We start from the raw sequence: 17,386 nt of genomic DNA on the forward strand, positions 1-17,386 counted from the left end.
CGTCTTTGACTGATTTCTCTGATTCCATTCTCGCCCCTTCCTGTCACCTCCACCCCGAGGCAGGGGGTCCTCCCCCAGGCGCCCCGTCTGGTCTCTCCTTTGCTTCCGTCTGCATCGGCTCCCCCCACTCACATTGACGTGAAATCCACATAAATTATAAGATACACAAATCATAAAAAATAATTTGGATTATTTTTGAAGTCCTCAAATGATTTTAATGTGGAAGACCTTGGTTTTCCTTAAGGTGGTGGACTTCAGTCAGTGGCTCTAGGGCAGCTGGGGAGGGCGTTTGCATTTGAACTTGGGAGAAGGGCAGCCAGGCTCCTCCCTGCTCCACTCCTCCTTACTCTTTGGTCGCACCTAGTGACACACATCCTGTTCCCTGGCACGTGGAACTGCGGGTACCACGGGCGGGTCACCAGCCCCCTCTCATAAAACGGCACCGCTTAACATGTAGGGCTGCATGTTCAATGTAGGTGAAATGTGAGTAAACACAAGCAACGTTTCACTGTACCATTAAAAAGGTTGTTTGTTTGCTTAATTTAAGGACTTATTTTACACTGAAATGTGATTTTATTTTAAAAATGAACTTCATATTGATGTAATACACAAATTATTAAAAATAATTCAAATTATTTTTGAAGTCCTCAAATGATTTTAATGTGGGAAAACCTTGGTTTTCCTTAAGGTGGTGGATCTAAGTCAATGGCTCTAGGGAAGCTGGGGAGGGTGTTTGCCCCCAGTGGGGTCTTGGCAGAGTCTGGAGACATTTTTGGTTGTCACAGCTGGGGAGGTGCTACTGGCGTCTAGTGGGTAGAGGCCAGGGGTTCTGCTAACCAGCCTACGGTGCCCAGGATGGGCCCCACCTAAAAATTATCTGGCTCAGAATATCAGCAGTGCTGAGGGTGAGAAACCCTGATCTAAACAATATCTAATGCATATAGATTTTTCCAACATTTTGACATTAAACTTATTTGGGATTGTGATGAAGAGGCCCTTTAAGACTGCTTACAGAATTTGTCTAGAGATTCTTTGGACGTGTTCAGTTTTAATTATTAGTTATTTAAAAATATTTTATTGGAGTATAGTTGATTTACACTGTTGTGTTTCTGTTGTACAGCAAAGTAAGTCAGGTACACATACACATATATCCGCTCTTTTAAAAATTCTTTTCCCACATAGGTCATTACAGAATATTGAGTAGAGTTCCCTGTGCTATACAGTAGGTCCTTATTAGTTATCTGTTTTATATATAGTAGTGTGTATATTGTCAATCCCAATCTTCCAATTTATTCCCCTCCCCCATTTTCCCCCGGTAGCCATAACTTTGTTTGTTGTTGGTTTTTTTTTGCGGTACGCGGGCCTCTCACTGTTGTGGACTCTCCCGTTGCGGAGCACAGGCTCCGGACGCACAGGCTCAGCGGCCACGGCTCACAGGCCCAGCCGCTCCGCGGCACGTGGGATCTTCCCGGACCGGGGCGCGAACCCGCGTCCCCTGCATCGGCAGGCGGACTCTCAACCGCTGCGCCACCAGGGAAGCCCGTTCCTGCCTTTTCTACCAGACCACATTGTTTATAGCTTTTAACAGCTTCTTACTGTCTAAAGGATCGAGAGAGCTCATTGGTGTAGCACAGAAGAGGGATGCTCCCCATGTTACCCTAAAATCACAGACCAAGCCCCCGTGCAGCTGCACCTCCTTATACGCTTAGAGACGTGCGTTCGTCGCAGTCTTGCTAGTCCCAGAATGAGCCATATCTTTCTCCACCTTTCTACCTTATGTGTATTTTTTATAACTATTTTTAAATCGAAGTATAGTTAATTTACAATGTGGTGTTTCAGGTATACAGCAAAGTGATTCCGTTATACATACATATATGTGTGTATGTGTATATATATATATATATGTTCTTTTTCAGATTCTTTTCCATTATAAGTTATTAAAATATATTGGATATAGTTCCCTGTGCTATACAGCAGGTCCTTGTTGTTTATCTATTTTATATATAGTAGTGTGTATCTGTTAATCCCAAGCTCCGAATTTATCCCTTCCCTCTTTCCCCTTTGGTGTAACCATAAGTTTGTTTTCTATGTCTGTGAGTCTATTTCTGTTTTATAAATAAGTTCATTTGTATACTTTTTTTAGATTCCACATATAAGTGATAACATATGATACTTGTCTTTGTCTGACTTCACTTAATGTGATCATCTCTAGGTTCATCTGTGTTGCTGCAAATGGCATTATTTCATTCTTTTTTATGGCCGAGTAATATTCCATCGTATATGTACACCACATCTTCTTTATCCATTCACATATCCGTGGACATTTAGGTTGCTTCCATGTCTTGGCTGTTGTAAATAGTGGCCCCGTGAACACTGATACGCATGTGTCTTTTCGAATTACAGTTTTCTCCGGATATATGCCCAGGAGTGGGATTGCTGCGTCATATGGCAACTCTCTTTTTAGCTTTTTAACAAACGCTGATATGTATTCTTATTCTGTTTAAAATACTCCCTCACAGCTCAGAAACCTCACTTACCCTTTTAGGAATGGCCCTGGGCTGTCTCCACTTGTACTTCTGGCAGTCCCTGGAGTTGACCTCAGCTATTTCCAGCTCTCTTTCCAGACACGTAGAATGGCACTTCCCCACCCTGGGGAATTTGGGTGAGGCTGTGTGACTAGTTCTGGCCATGAATTAGGTCCCTTTTGGGTGGAAGGTTCAGCTCCCACTCCCACTGGGAGACCCTCCGGAGCGCTCTCTTTCCCTCTGGCAAGAGGTGTGGCCACATTTGGGATGGTGGCTCCTTGGTCATCTTGGTTCCTGCTGATTGATGAAGTTCCTGGCACACCTCATAACCCCTTAGTTGAAGCCGCATCATTTAGAATGTAGACGGTCTTTGACATGTTTGTGTTCTCCAGAGATTGTGCCTTGATTCCCCAAGAGCCCAGCACCTTGCCGTGTGCGTATGCATAGCAGGTGTTCAGGGAAGATCACTTGGAAGAAACTCCACGTCAGTGGTGATGTGAGGCTGAAAGGACCTTTGATGTCAAGCTGCTTTGAAGAATCAGGGACGGTCTGATCTAAATAAGAGTATTCAACCGGGACAGTACTGAGAGAGTCCCAGAGAAAGTGTGCCTTTTTATATTTTGCTTTGGGTGCTATGAATATTTTATTACAGTTTTCGAGAAAAAAATCATCTGGAGATTTTATACGCGTATAATTTAAGACACTTTTCTATACATATCATCTTTAGCAAAGGGCCTGCTAACTCAGATTACATTCTGCTCCTCTGGTAAGTAAAGAGCTAGATTTTTAATCAAAGCCCGGTAATTTGCAGCATGGAATCGGAGGCACCTGTCGCCACCTAGTGTCAGCGTTCCTTAGTTGTAGATTGAGGTTAAACTGAATCTGCAAACGAAACATGTAACAGCATCTCAGATATGCCAGCAAAATGCCTATAATCCCTTAAAACTAAGTCACCTGTCATTATTTATTATGATATCAGTATTGGCCCGATATGAGCAAACTAAGTGTTCTGGAATGCGGAGGGGCAAACTGGATTGATGTCAAGGCCACTGCACACAGGCTTTGGAACCACATTGCCTGAGTCTGTGATTTGTGTGTCCTGGGTAAGGGGCCATCCTCTCTTTAGTCCGGAGAGTTGGGATGTACTTAGGGAGATGAAAGTTTTATATTTCAAGTTAATCCTGAAATTGACTCATATTCTTTTCATTTTGCTTTTTAAATTGGTGGCAATTTCTGATGATTAAAGTCTACCACAGCCACGGAAACTAGCCATGTCCTAAAATGACAGGTATGTTTCCCAGGTGTAGCCTCTACCTTTATAGGGTTGATTGCTAGCCTTGTTAACTTGATAGGGATGCACTGAATCTGTAGACTGCCTTGGATAGTACAGTCATGTTGACAACACTGAATCCTCCAACCCAAGAACATGGTATGTCTCTCCATCTTGTTTGTGTCATCTTCAGTTTCTTTCATCAGTGTCTTTTAGTTTTCTGAGTACAGGTCTTTTGCCTCCTTAGGTAGGTTTATTCCTAGGTATTTTATTCTTTTTGATGCAGTGGTAAATGGGAGTGTTTCCTTAATTTCTCTTTCTGTTCTTCTGTTGTTAGTGTATAGAAATGCAACAGATTTCTGTGTATTAATTTTGTATCCAGCAACTTTACCAAATTCATTGATGAGCTCTAGTAGTTTTCTGGTAGCGTCTTCAGGATTTTCTATGTATAGTATCATGTCATCTGCAAACAGTGACAGTGTTACTTCTTTTCCAGTTTGGATTCCTTTTATTTCTTTTTCTTCTTTGATTGCTGAGGCTAGGACTTCCAAAGCTATGTTGAATAAGAGTAGAGAGGCAAGAGTGGACATACTTGTTTTGTTCCTGATCTTAGTGGAAATGCTTTCAGTTTTTCACCATTGAGTATGATGTTTGCTGTGGGTTTGTCATATATGACCTTTATTATGTGGCAGTAGGTTCCCTCTGTGCCCACTTTCTGGAGAGGTTTTTTTTTTTTAATTTATTTTTATTTTTATTTATTTTGGCTGTGTTGGGTCTTCACTGCTGTGCGCGGGCTTTCTCTAGTTGTGGCGAGCAGGGTCTACTCTTTGTTGCGGTGCACAGGCTTCATTGTGGTGGCTTCTTCTGTTGCAGAGCACGGGCTCTAGGTGTGCGGGCTTCAGTAGTTGTGGCATGCGGGCTCAGTAGTTGTGACTCACGGGCTCTAGAGCGCAGGCTCAGTAGTCACGGCACATGGGCCTAGTTGCTCCGCGGCATGTGGGATTTTCCCGGACCAGGGCTTGAACCCGTGTCCTCTGCATTGGCAGGCGGATTCTTAACCACTGAGCCACCAGAGAAGCCCTTTGGAGAGTTTTTATCATAAATGGGTGTTGAATTTTATCAAAAGCTTTGTCTGCATCTACTGAGATGATCATATGGTTTAGCCTTGCTATTCTGTGATTTTGGTTAATGCTATGCCATTCAAAATTTAGTTGGCTTTTTTATGATCTGGAATGTAATGAAATGAATTGGGTAAAGACTCTGAACATGGGTGACCTGCTTCTAGACTTATGGCCCGTAGTCTCATGTCTTTCTGTATGACTTTTTTTGGATGATTACAGAAACATCAGTCATTTGTTTCCATAAATGTTTTATTAATGCCAGTTGAATGTGATGAAATATTAAAAATATCATTTATTAAATATTTAAAAGCTCAGTCAATGGAACTGGCTATATCTCTTCATTCTACGGTCAGCTTAAGGAGCAATTCAGAAATTTTGAGTTATAAAATTAGAATAGTGGGGGACAATAAAAGGATGGGGACTGGCTCTTCAATTATTATTCCCCTTGAACCATTAGCCATTTTCCGCTGCAGGCCTTTCCATTAGGGTGGGCAGAAATGCATCACAGGTTTTCTGCAGTTCGCTTTGCCTAGTATTTTTACTTTCCTACTAGTCTAAATAAATCCACTTGGTTACGTCTCAGGGGTTTTATGGACTCACATATTGGAATAGTCTTCTTCAGTTTTATTTGCTGTGCTTATAATTTTATTAATAAAATCTTAAACATGAAAATAAATTGGAATTGAATATTGCTGTTAATAGTACATTATCCATAGTGAATTGATCTAATAGCCTCTCTGTTTCAAAATGAGAGATTAGTGACAAACGATGCAGGTTTTGGAGTTTTCTTTGATGGTCTTTTTTTTTCACAACTCACGCGCACGCGCACACACACACACACACACACACACACACACACACACACACACACACACACACACACACACACACATACTGTGTTTTATTTTTACAAGAGATAAATAAACTGACACCAAGCACTGTCAATGGACGACCACAACAAAAGCAGCAATGATTGCAATGACCAAACACGAAACACACTCATACTACGTCATAATACTGACCTTCAGTCCAGTCATCCTCCACTGTACCAGCTCCTTTACTTTTGGGGTACTTTCTTTAAAATGGCCTGTTTATCTGTATTAGGTCTGTAACTCCAGGCAGTGTTCCAGCCTCTCTCGCAGGACAGTTTCACAAGACCTGGAGAGGACGGGGACTTTCAGCAGTTAGGGAAAACATTCAACCTGATTGCAAAGCGAGGCTCTTTTCTGTGCTCACTGGCGCCCTCTCGGCTCAAAGGCTGCGGCCGGCTGTGCGGCCCACGCAGAACACTGTGCCAGTTGACTTACCACTGTCCTGGGTGGTATTTCTGAAGGAGAAGGGCAGGTGTACCCCAACCAGCTGAACTCACTCCACCAAATCTCTTGTCCTGGGAGCAGCTCTTGTGAGGGGAGATGTTTTCCAGAGGCACTATAAACTTTTGGCCTTTGTGACCTGGATTTGGGCTCAGCTTACTTTTCCAGGCAGTTCCCTCGGTGTTTTGATGTATGCGATGCCTCTGGATTCTTGTCTCCTTTGCTTAGAACATCCACCTTCCAGAAACAAAAAATAAAAGACATCTTCCCAATGTCTAAAACACCAAATAGAACCTTTTTTTTTTTTTAAAATCCTCAGCACCAAAACTTTCTTCTCTATTAGAGAATTTATAAACCAGGGCACCGGTTTTATTTGTACTCTACATGGGGTTCCTTGTATACCCATTTACCAACTAGTTCCTGAGGAGTGAGATGCTACTGTGGCCCGAGGTACAGGGAATTAGCAGAGAACAAAGGTCACGCCCTCCTGGAATCTCTGGTTTTGTATGGGTATGTGTGCAGGAGAAGTAACAACGACACAGCGCCTTTGTGGCATCTACTGAGTGCCTGACAGCGTCCTCAGCATTTGACACATGACTGGTTTGATCACACAGGAACCTACCAGCTGGGTACTGTTGCTGTCCCCAGTCTACGGATGAGGAAACTGAGGCCAAGGGAAGCTAGGAAATCTGCCCCACGTCCCAGGCTGACTGCCTGTGGTCGGGAGGAGTAGCAGAGAAAAGAAGAAGGAAGTGGGGGGCTAGAGGGCAGAGCAGCAGATGCAGTTATAACTGGAGGAGGAAACATTTGAACAGAGGCTTGAAGCGAGGGACCTTGTCAGGGCATTTGAGAGGTCAAAGCTATTTTAATTATATTAAGATATGACTTGCCTTTTCCTCATTTTCTCACGAGGGCGCAGCGGAGTTCTCTAGAGGCTGCATGACGTGTAATAAGCAGCATATTGGCTGCAGGAGTGGCAGTGAGAACCCAGCTGTCTTCTACTCAGCCAGAAAGGTGAAAGGGTTTGCAAAAGTATAGAACATTGCCAGTCTTCTTAGTAAAAACTCTGTTTTAAAAAATAGTTATTTTCATTAAAATATTATTTATGATAACTTACAATGGGTTTTTTTTTTAATGACTTAATAAATACTAGCATTTTTCTTGGTTTTAACTTCCAGCACAGTAAATACTGATGGATGGGCCCCACCTAAGCCAAAGCAGTTTGGGGTCCTCAGTACCTTTGGTGTAGACAGATTCTGAGAGCACAGGCCTTGAGCCACCCCCGTGTGAGAAGCGGTCCCCCGGCCACCGTGGGAAGGAAGAGTCAGTGCAGGAGGCAAGGATGCAGCTGTTACTTGGCTTTTGTCGTAGATCTAAGTGGGCAGGAGAGAGGATGAGAAATGGCTGCGTCTGGGTTTCTTTTGTGGGTGTGGATTTTTAGAGAATGTGGAAAAATACCCGTAACATAAAATTTCCCATTATAACCATTTTTAAGTGTGCAAGTCAGTAGTGTTGAGTTTGTTCTTTCATACTGTTGTGCAACCAACCCCTGGAACTCATTTCATCTTGCAAAACCGAAACCCTGTACCCTTTAACCAGCTCCCCACGGGTCTGGGTTTACTCTGAAAATGAAAGCAGAAGGATTTGCTCTTGGTTTGGATGCAGCACGTGTAAAATGTCTGGTGGATGCGTCATTAAGTAGAGAGATGGTAGCTTTTCTCCCCCCTTGCAGACAGAGGCCTACACGTGCCTACTCGTTTGGAATTTCACCTGTGAGCGCACTGCTCCTCCCGTAGGTCACGAGGGAGTTAAGTGCAGGTGAGGCTCAGGTGCTTCTGACCTCACCTTCTCCCATCATCACATAACAGCACAAAAAGTAGTATCACATCATGGCCACGTTGTATTAAAGATGGTTAAACATTTAAATTTATTTTCAGTTACTTCTGGGTTGACTTAAACTTACGGAAGAGAATCTGGGTAGTTAATTCAAGAAATAGGCACCAACTACCTGGAAATAAAGTTTCATAACATTCCTTTTAATCAGATCAGCTTCAGGAGTTGTTCCGTGGTTAATTACATACCCTGAGGTTATAATGTGAACATTCAGAAGGTGAAAGTGAAAGGAAAATGGAAAGGTTCCAACTGTGAGATGAGCCCAAAACAAGCTGGTGGAGATAGGAACCCGGGGAGGGGCTTGGTGGCCACAACCAGGGAAAATCGCAGCACAGACCCCCCTGGGGGCAAAGCCCGGGGCAGAACAAAATGGACAGAAACTACAAATTCATTTTCTCAGGTAAGCGGACTTCCAGAGCAGATATTCTTACCTTAAAAACAAAAGTAACAGTGCTAGTGCCTAATTGAGTAGGAAAAACACCACTTCTTCAATTATCCACCCCAGCCCTGTGGGTTGTAGGGTGTCCCTGGTTCATAAAAGAGGAAATTGAGATCCGGAGAGGTCACTTATATATGCTTCAGGTCAGGCAGCAAGTAACAGAGGAGAGCCGGACTCTGAGTCCAGGCTGGCCTGATCCCAAAGGGGTTTTTTTTTTTTTTTTTTTTTGGCTGCGCTGGGTCTTCGTTGCTGCGCGCGGGCTTTCTCTAGTTGTGGCGAGCGGGGGCTACTCTTCGTTGCGGTGCACAGGCTTCTCACTGCAGCGGCTTCTCTTGTTGCGGAGCACAGGCTCTAGGCACGGGGGCTTCAGTAATTGTGGCTTGCGGGCTCTGGAGCGCAGGCTCAGTAGTTGTGGCACATGGGCTTAGTTGCTCCGCAGCATGTGGGATCTTCCCAGAGCAGGGCTCGAACCGGTGTTTCCTGCATTGGCACGTGGATTCTTAACCACTGTGCCACCAGGGAAATCCCGAAAGGGGGTTTTTCTTGAACACTGTGTTTTCAGTCAAGTTTTTCAGAAATTTTGCATTTCATTTTCTTTTAATACCTCATATTTGTAATTTTATATTCATAAGTCTTGTTTCACCTCTTTTATGTTTTTGTTTGTAATGCTAATTTTAAATAAATAATGTGTTATTGTCATAAAGAAATAACATTTTAAAATTGAAGTATAGTTGATTTACAATGTTAGTTTCAGGTGTACAACATAGTGGTTCAGTATTTTTTAGATTATACTCCTATAAAGTTATAACCTAGGGACTTCCCTGATGGCGCAGTGGTTAAGAGTCCACCTGCCAATGCAGGGGGACACGGGTTTGAGCCCTGGTCCGGGAAGATCCCACATGCCGCAGAGCAGCTGGGCCCGTGCGCCACAACTGATGAGCCTGTGCTCTAGATCCCGCGAGCCACAACTGAGGCCGTGCTCCACAATGAGAAGCCACCTCAGTGAGAAGCCCATGCACTGCAACGAAGAAGAGCCCCTGCTCGCCACAACTAGAGAGAGCCCGCGCGCAGCAACGAAGACCCCAAAGCAGCCAAAAATAAATAAATAAAGTTTTAAAAATAAAGTTATTACCTAATAATGGCTATATTTCTCTGTGCTGTACAGTATATTCTTGTTGTGTATCTATTTTATACGTAGTAGTTTGTATGTCTTAAAAAAATTTTTTTTGAAGTATGGTTGATTTACAATGTGTTAGTTTCCGGTATACAGCAAAGTGATTCTCTCTTTTTATATATATGAAATATATATATATATTCTTATATATATATATTCTTTATATATTGGGTTGGCAAAAAAGTTCATTCGGATTTTTCTGTAACATCTTACAGAAAAATCCATACAGACTTTTTGTCCAACCAAATATATTATTCTTTCTCAGATTCTTTTCCATTATAGTTTATTAGAAGATATTGAATATAGTTCCCTGTGCTATGCAGTAGGACCTTGTTTAGTTTGTATCTCTTTATCCAAGAAACAACATATTTTATTTGTAACTTTTCTAAGAGAGGCTGAAAACAGAGGTAGTAAGATATGATACCGTCCATAACCATCAGTCTTTTTTCTTTCTTTTCAATTTCTAGAGCAATTTATTTCTTATTTTTGGTTGCTTCATGGCCTCAGATAATTTCTACATCACTTTAGAATTTAGGATTTCATCCCATCTGGGCGTTGATACCAAACTTTGCCACAAAAAATAGCAGCGTGGCCTTCCAAACTCATGAGAGTTTTATTGTTTTAATAATGGATGTGTGTCTTCAAAAGCAGTTGAGTTGAAAATAATAATTCTAACCTGGCCTATGTTCTTTCTCCTTTTTCTGTTTTTGAACACAGTCAACAAGCACAAGCCGTGGCTGGAGCCCACGTATCACGGCTTAGTTACGGAGAGTGACAGCACCGTGCTCCTCGACCCACCACTGATCGCCCTGGACAAAGATGCACCTCTGCGCTTTGCAGGTACCGGCGTGTCTTTGTTCTCACTCCCCGTGAGTTTGGGCTTGTGGGAAGCATTTCACACATCCCCTTTGGGTTGTTTCTGAGCCTTTCTGAGAACGTCTTGATAGCGAAGGGTTGTGTGTGGCCCCCACGTACCATTGTTTTTCCTTTTAATTTTAAGAGTTGGGGTACCTGACCCCCCCTAGAAGCCTGTACTTGTTGAAAAGCAAAATATTTAATTGCATCACTGTGTTCCTTGTCTGGATGTAACCAGAGAGAGAGCGTCTTAGACCAGTGCATCTCAAACTTTAGCATTCATGCAGACACAGGGATCGTGTTAAAATGCAACCTTAAAAAAAAAAAAAGCAAGCTTAGATACAGTGGGTCTGGGAGGACCTGGGATTCTGCCTTTCTAACCTGTTCCCTGCTGCTACTGGTCCATGCGCCGCGAGGATCTAGTTAATTGCGGCTCAAGATTTTCCTTGTACTGCCTAGGTTTCAGTTACGTGAAAAGACTTATTTAAAGACGTTGAGCAATCTTTTATAAATGAATTCTTTGGCTTACATTTTACTTTCAGTAAAGTTTTTATTTTATTTATTTATTTTTTTTTTTGCGGTACGCGGGCCTCTCACCGCTGTGGCCTCTCCCGTTGCGGAGCACAGGCTCCGGACGCGCAGGCTCAGCGGCCACGGCTCACGGGCCCAGCCGCTCCGCGGCACGTGGGATCTTCCCGGACCGGGGCACGAACCCGTGTCCCCTGCATCGGCAGGCGGACTCTCAACCACTGCGCCACCAGGGAAGCCCACTGTCAGTAAATTTTTAACTTGAGTTACTTCATAAGATTGTCAGCTAAGTGTTTATAGGGACAAATCTCTAGGGTTTCTTTGGAGATTTGCTGGTTTGCTAACATTCAGTAGCACTTTGCAAACCAGAACTGTCCTTGCTTTACGTCGGGGCCATAGTAACTTCCTTAACAGGAGGAGGAACGGGCTGCTTCACCCGTTCTTTGTCAGAATTGATGTCGCGAAGTTAATTTTTAAAGAGCAGTTTCTGCATGATGTTTTTCCAGAACAAAATTTCTGTTTGTTCTGTTTGCCTCGGGATAAATGAGGAAAATTCAGTAGCTCTTGTAGATCATTGCATACGTTAAATTTAGTATGGTAGCCGGCAGCAGTGAATGTGAGCTGCCTCTGAGGAGCTATTTAACACGTGAATTTGTTCTTCTTTCTGTTCAAGTGCCACATCCCATTTCCAGGAAAGTAACCCGAGAAGCAGCTTATGGTGTTGGAGTCAGTGGTAGAGACAGACCTTTCCAGCTAGTTTTACTTGTTTATTGGTTTTTAGACAGAAATCCAGTTAGATGGATGGTAGAGGAAGCGCTCTGTGCTAGGCGTACAGTATCTGTCTGGTAGCCAAGGGGATGTTTTTGTTTGTTTGTTCCCCCCCCCCCGCCCCCGATTTAAAATCACTTTGAGCATTACCTAGTGGTTTCCTCTGTGAATAGCTAGATTTTTGAGTGTTTGCATATATCATATATACACACACTTTGCATGCAACACCTTTGGTTATTATATGCAGTTCCTCCTTATGGGTGTGATGTTTCAGTGCCTTGTAAATAACCTTAATAGGGTTATCTGGCTCATGTTTCTGAGGGGACTTGTACACCTCTGACATCTCATGCATTCTGAGAAGTGATTGCAGTCAGGAGTTTTGTATTTACTCCCCCAGGCCTCTCTTTATGAATTCTCATCTGTGTCCGGTCCTGTTGCTGGTGGAGCTCGGTCCCATTGCATCACTCGTGATATATAACACTTATCAAGCATTTTGTGTCCCAGGCACTGTTGTAAGTGCTTTACAAATACGCATTTGTGTTTAATCCACAGCAACCTTTTGAGGTAAGTATGCTTCCTGCCACCCCTGTTTTAAAAAGAGGCAGCCGAGGCACAGAGCAGCTGACTTTGCTCTGGGTCACACAGCTAGTATGTGGCAGAGGCCAGGTTCCAGCCCAGGCAGGATGGCTCTTCACTGTGATGCTGTATATGGCACCACAGGAAGGTACAAAGGAAGGGAAGTAGGAAATGAAATGTACATTGAATACTGACTCTGAAGTCATATTAATAAAGTTACTTATTTTTTCTTTCTCGTTGGATTTAATTTTATTGGGTCATTTATCAAAACTTAATGTATTATTGTGAATGAAATAATACTTATAAAGTTTTATGTTTTTAGAGATTCTCGGGTATTTTTTTATTGATGTGCCAAAGTTATATATTGGGATTTTAAAAAACCATATAGAGAAGCACTTTAGAGCCAGGTATAGTGGTAACTTGATTGTATTTGCCATAGTTCCTCCTGGAGATTTTCACAGGGGAGCACAGTTGCTCTTATATTCTTTTTAAAAAAATACAATTCATGTACCATAATGTATACAGTTCACTGGTTTTTAGTAGATTCATAAGATTGTCCAACCATCAGCCACTGTCTAGTTCCACAACATTTCATCTCCCCAAAAAGAACCCCTTGCACCTGCTAGCAATCACTCCCCGTCTACTACTTGTTTGTGGATTTGCCTATTCTGGATATTTCATATAAGTACAACATGTGGCTTTTTGTGACTAGCGTCTTTCACTTAGCATGATGATTTGAAGGTTCACCCATGTTGTGGCATGTCCTTCAGTCCTTCATTCCTTTTTTTTTTTTTTTTTTTTTTTGCGGTACGTGGCCTCCCACTGTTGTGGCCTCTCCCGTTGCGGAGCACAGGCTCCGGACGCGCAGGCTCAGCGGCCATGGCTCACGGGCCCAGCCGCTCCGCGGCACGTGGGATCTTCCCGGACCGGGGTACGAACCCGCGTCCCCCGCGTCGGCAGGCGGACTCTCAACCACTGCGCCACCAGGGAAGCCCTCTTCATTCCTTTTTATTGCCAGATAATTTCGATGTACGGCTGGACCACATTTCATTCATTCATCCATCAGTAATGAGCATCAGAACTGTTTGCACTTTGTGGTGATTGTGAATAATGCTGCTGTGAACATTCGTGTATGAGTTTCTGTGTGGACGTCAGTTTTCAGTTCTCTTGGTTAGACACCCAGGGCTGGAATTGACGCTCATCTGCTCTTCCTGAGGCATGGTCCTCACCCCACCAAAGTGAGTAGTTGCACAGTCCAGGGCAGGGAACACCTGTCTCCTTCCCTCTTCTGTTGCCGTGGTACCCATCCAACTACCCATCCAGCTGCTATACAGAACACTGCCCCCATGAGGCTGTAGCAGACGGGTACGTAGGAAAACAAACCCTAGAGCCAGCAGCCTGTGCTTGAATCCTGGCTCTGAAACTTACTGGCTCTGTGGCTTTGGGCAAATTACGTAACATCTCTGTGCCTCACTTTTCATCTCTTGTAAAATGAGGATAATATCACATGCCTTGCAGGGTTTGGGGAATATTAACTTATTTATGTATAAATATTGAAGAGCTTAAAACAATGCCTGCTGTGTAGTGGGTGCTGTGTACAGTGTTTGCTGCCTCTGTTATGAATCTTTTAAAAATATTTCTTAATGTTCTGTGAGAACTGTTTTTCCATCTTTATCTAATAGTCTTCATACTGTTCCATTTTCTCACTGATTTCTTAAATAACTTTTGGGTGAAGCAGAGCCTAGGTCTGGAGCCTTATTTTGGTCTTATGTTGGTCTTGGTGGTGGCGTTGAGTTTACTTTAACACCATGATGATGGTGGTGGTGGAGGCAGCGGGCACACCTGACCTTTATTGAGCTCTTCAGTGTGGCCGAGGGTGTAGGGTGTTCTCAGGGCTCTGCACAGTTGCTTTGATTCTTTCCAGCAATCTCACGCGGTGGGTACCCTCCTGCCCCCATTTTCCATATGAAGAAGCGGAGACTCAGAGCATGTCTGTCAGCAGCATGACTACCGTATTCTCCGTTTAATCCCTGGTCCCTAGACCAGCACCTGGGACTAGTTGACGCTTCCATAAATATTTGTAGAAGGAGCGAGTGAGTTTGCCGCAGATCACACAGCTCACAAACCAGCCGCGCTGCCTTCGAGCCAGGCGGTCTCACTGCAGCGTGATTCTTAGTTTCACCGGCTCAGCTCTCGTGATGTTGACTTTGCAACGTTGCCAACATTCTGGTCCACAGCCTCATCCCACCGCAGGACCTGGGTGTGGGTAACCACTGGGGATCACCCATGCGGGCTCCGGAATAAATGCCCGCGTGGTGTGGGAAGCCTGGTCACCAGGGTGTGTTGTAGGTTGTCACTCCTCAGACGTTCACGTGGAGCGCACAGGGCCGGGCCCACGCTGTTTTCCGGGGCGTGAGACTAAGACAATAAAGTCTTGGTATTTGTCATGCATTTTAGGAAATCGAAACGACTCGATTCCTTATTCAGCCCCTTTTCCTTAATCTGCTGAAAGCCTGAGTAGAGCTGAGGGTAAGAACATGTATTGTACGTTTTATACATTTAATGGGGAGTTAAGAGCTGGGACCACTTCACAGGCCACGTCGTTGCCGTTTTGACGGTTACCCCTTCTTCGCTGCCTGCATCGGAAGCTGGACACGCTGCACTCCCCGCCCCCCTTTTTGAAGCTCTTCCCCTTAGTAGGTGGTTCCAGAGGCATTCTTTTCCCTGCCTTCCTAGACTGAGTACAGACATTCTACAAGATGAGTTAAAACAATTATGATACAAATGGAATCCAAAAGAAATCTCAGGGCAAGAACGGGGACTTTACTTTTGTTGATATTAGAACCAGCTCAGATCTGTGCTACTGTTTTCTCCATAGGGCTTCACTGACTCACATCTCTGCCCAGTTTCGCTTTTTCAGCATGTGCAACTGGGCTGGCATTGTGTTTGCAGCAGTGAGTTGGACGTATTAGGTTAAGCCACATGAAAATGCCATTTTTGTGTATTGAAAATGTCAAAATACTTGAAAAAATGGAATGTCAGAAATTTTATATGATTCAGCCTAGCATAAGGCAATAATCAGTTGAGTAGCAGTTTTAAATAGGTAAGGATCCGGATGTCAGGACAGAAACTTCCTATTAACAGTTACTGACTAGAGTGAACTCACGTTGGATGCATTTGCCTCCGGGAAAGGTTTGAGATCAATAATCATTAAATATGAGGTAGCTTTGCTAAGTCTTCCAGAGAGTGCACAAAAACATTTCTCAAAACACTGATCATCTAGGTGGGAAGGCAAAACCAGCACTGTCCGAGGGTTAAGCGGGGTTGCCAGGATGTTTATAGTTCAGTGTCAGGTGAGAGACGCAGCGTGGGGTGGACTGGAGTTCATGAAAAGGCAAGGTGATGGGGCTTAAAAAAGGAAAGAGGGGCTTCCCTGGTGGCGCAGTGGTTGAGAGTCTGCCTGCCAATGCAGGGGACACGGGTCTGAGCCCTGGTCTGGGAGGATCCCACATGCCGCGGAGCAGCTGGGCCCGTGAGCCACAACTACTGAGCCTGCGCGTCCGGAGCCTGTGCTCCGCGACAAGAGAGGCCGCGGCAGTGAGAGGCCCGCGCACCGCGATGAAGAGTGGCCCCCGCTCGCCGCAACTAGAGAAAGCCCTCGCGCAGAAACGGAAGACTCAACACAGCCAAAAATAAATTAATTAATTTTAAAAAAGGAAAGGAGGTGATTTCCAAAGGCAGGCTTGAGCTCCGGTCGAGGATGGGAAGGAGGTCCATGGGCGGTGAAGGGCGGAGGGGAGGCTGGGGCAGAGGTGGGAGCTGGCGGGGCTTCCAAAGAGGTGGGTGAATAGTCAGCTCGTGTGGCTTGTGCAGGAGCAGAGGGTCGGAAGGGAGCTCAGCGCTGCACGGTTTCTGCTGTTAAGCAGAATGGACGGGGTGTTACCTTGCACGTGGTTTTCTAATCAAGTTTCTGTCCGGACATCCGGGTCCTTACTTATTTAAAACGGCTACTCAGCCGACCACTGCCTTATACTAGGCTGAATCACATCAAATTTCTGACATTCCATTTTTTCAAATATTTTGACATTTTCAACATAGAGAAATGGCATTTTCATGTGGCGTAACCTAATACATACCTCCAGGTGGTCCTGGGGCCCATCCGTTGAGTGCAGGTAGCCCTGATCTGCTCCTGCCTGTGTGAGTCTGTACTTGCAGGAGCACAGTTTAGAAATCTGTAACCAGCCCGTGAGGTTTGGAAACCACTGATGGGCCAGTCTCTCAAGTGCACACAGCAGCCCATCTGCATTGGAGCCACCTGGCAGCGCTTGTTAGATTATTGGACTCTGCCTCAGAGCTGCTGAGTCAGAAGTTCGGGGAATGGGGCTTGGCGGACCACATTTTCAACGAGCTTCTCAGGTTCTTGGCACACTGAAATTTGAGAGCCATTGCGGTAGTCTGAGGAGCTTGGAGGACATAACCCTTGGGTGTATGCTTTTTGTACTTTTAAGGTATCTTGGAAAACTGTTCTGATTAGAGCCACACGTGAGCTTGTTCTAGAAACTAGCCTGGACCAGGAAACAAGGAAGTCAAAAGTCGCCATAAATAAGAGTCAGCCGGAGAGACGCCAAGGAGAGAGAAGTGGGTTAGGGAGGAGAGTTGGATTAGCAGGGACGTTGTAGTGGACACTTGCTGCTCAGGAAGTGTCCATTTTCCCTTAACAGCCCCTGGTCCCTTTCCTGTTGGGTCCAGGTTGGTGGCTCTACAACCCATTGCCCCGCTTTCCCCAGCCAGGCACACGCATGACCCTAGCAGGGCCGACCAGATGCTCCCTCTTGGGATGTGAATATCAAGCAGAGGGACAGAGGCGCTGGTGCCAGGTGTGGTCACATTCATTCCTGTCCAGACCACTTTGCTCTGGGACTGT

At 44.6% G+C, this 17,386-nt stretch overlaps 1 protein-coding gene across 2 annotated transcripts in view; it reads left to right on the forward strand.

Moving 5' to 3' along the window:
* CLSTN1 (calsyntenin 1) overlaps positions 1-17,386 on the forward strand; it is an 80,112-nt gene that overhangs the window by 30,749 nt on the left and 31,977 nt on the right. For both annotated transcript variants that reach the window (XM_059052724.2, XM_059052733.2), the window contains exon 2: positions 10,453-10,575. In XM_059052724.2, the coding sequence (XP_058908707.1) occupies positions 10,453-10,575 (123 nt within the window). The remainder of the gene's footprint in view (positions 1-10,452; positions 10,576-17,386) is intronic.

This window comes from Kogia breviceps, chromosome 1 (genome assembly GCF_026419965.1).
Source record: "Kogia breviceps isolate mKogBre1 chromosome 1, mKogBre1 haplotype 1, whole genome shotgun sequence".
Taxonomy (NCBI): Eukaryota; Metazoa; Chordata; class Mammalia; order Artiodactyla; family Physeteridae; genus Kogia; species Kogia breviceps.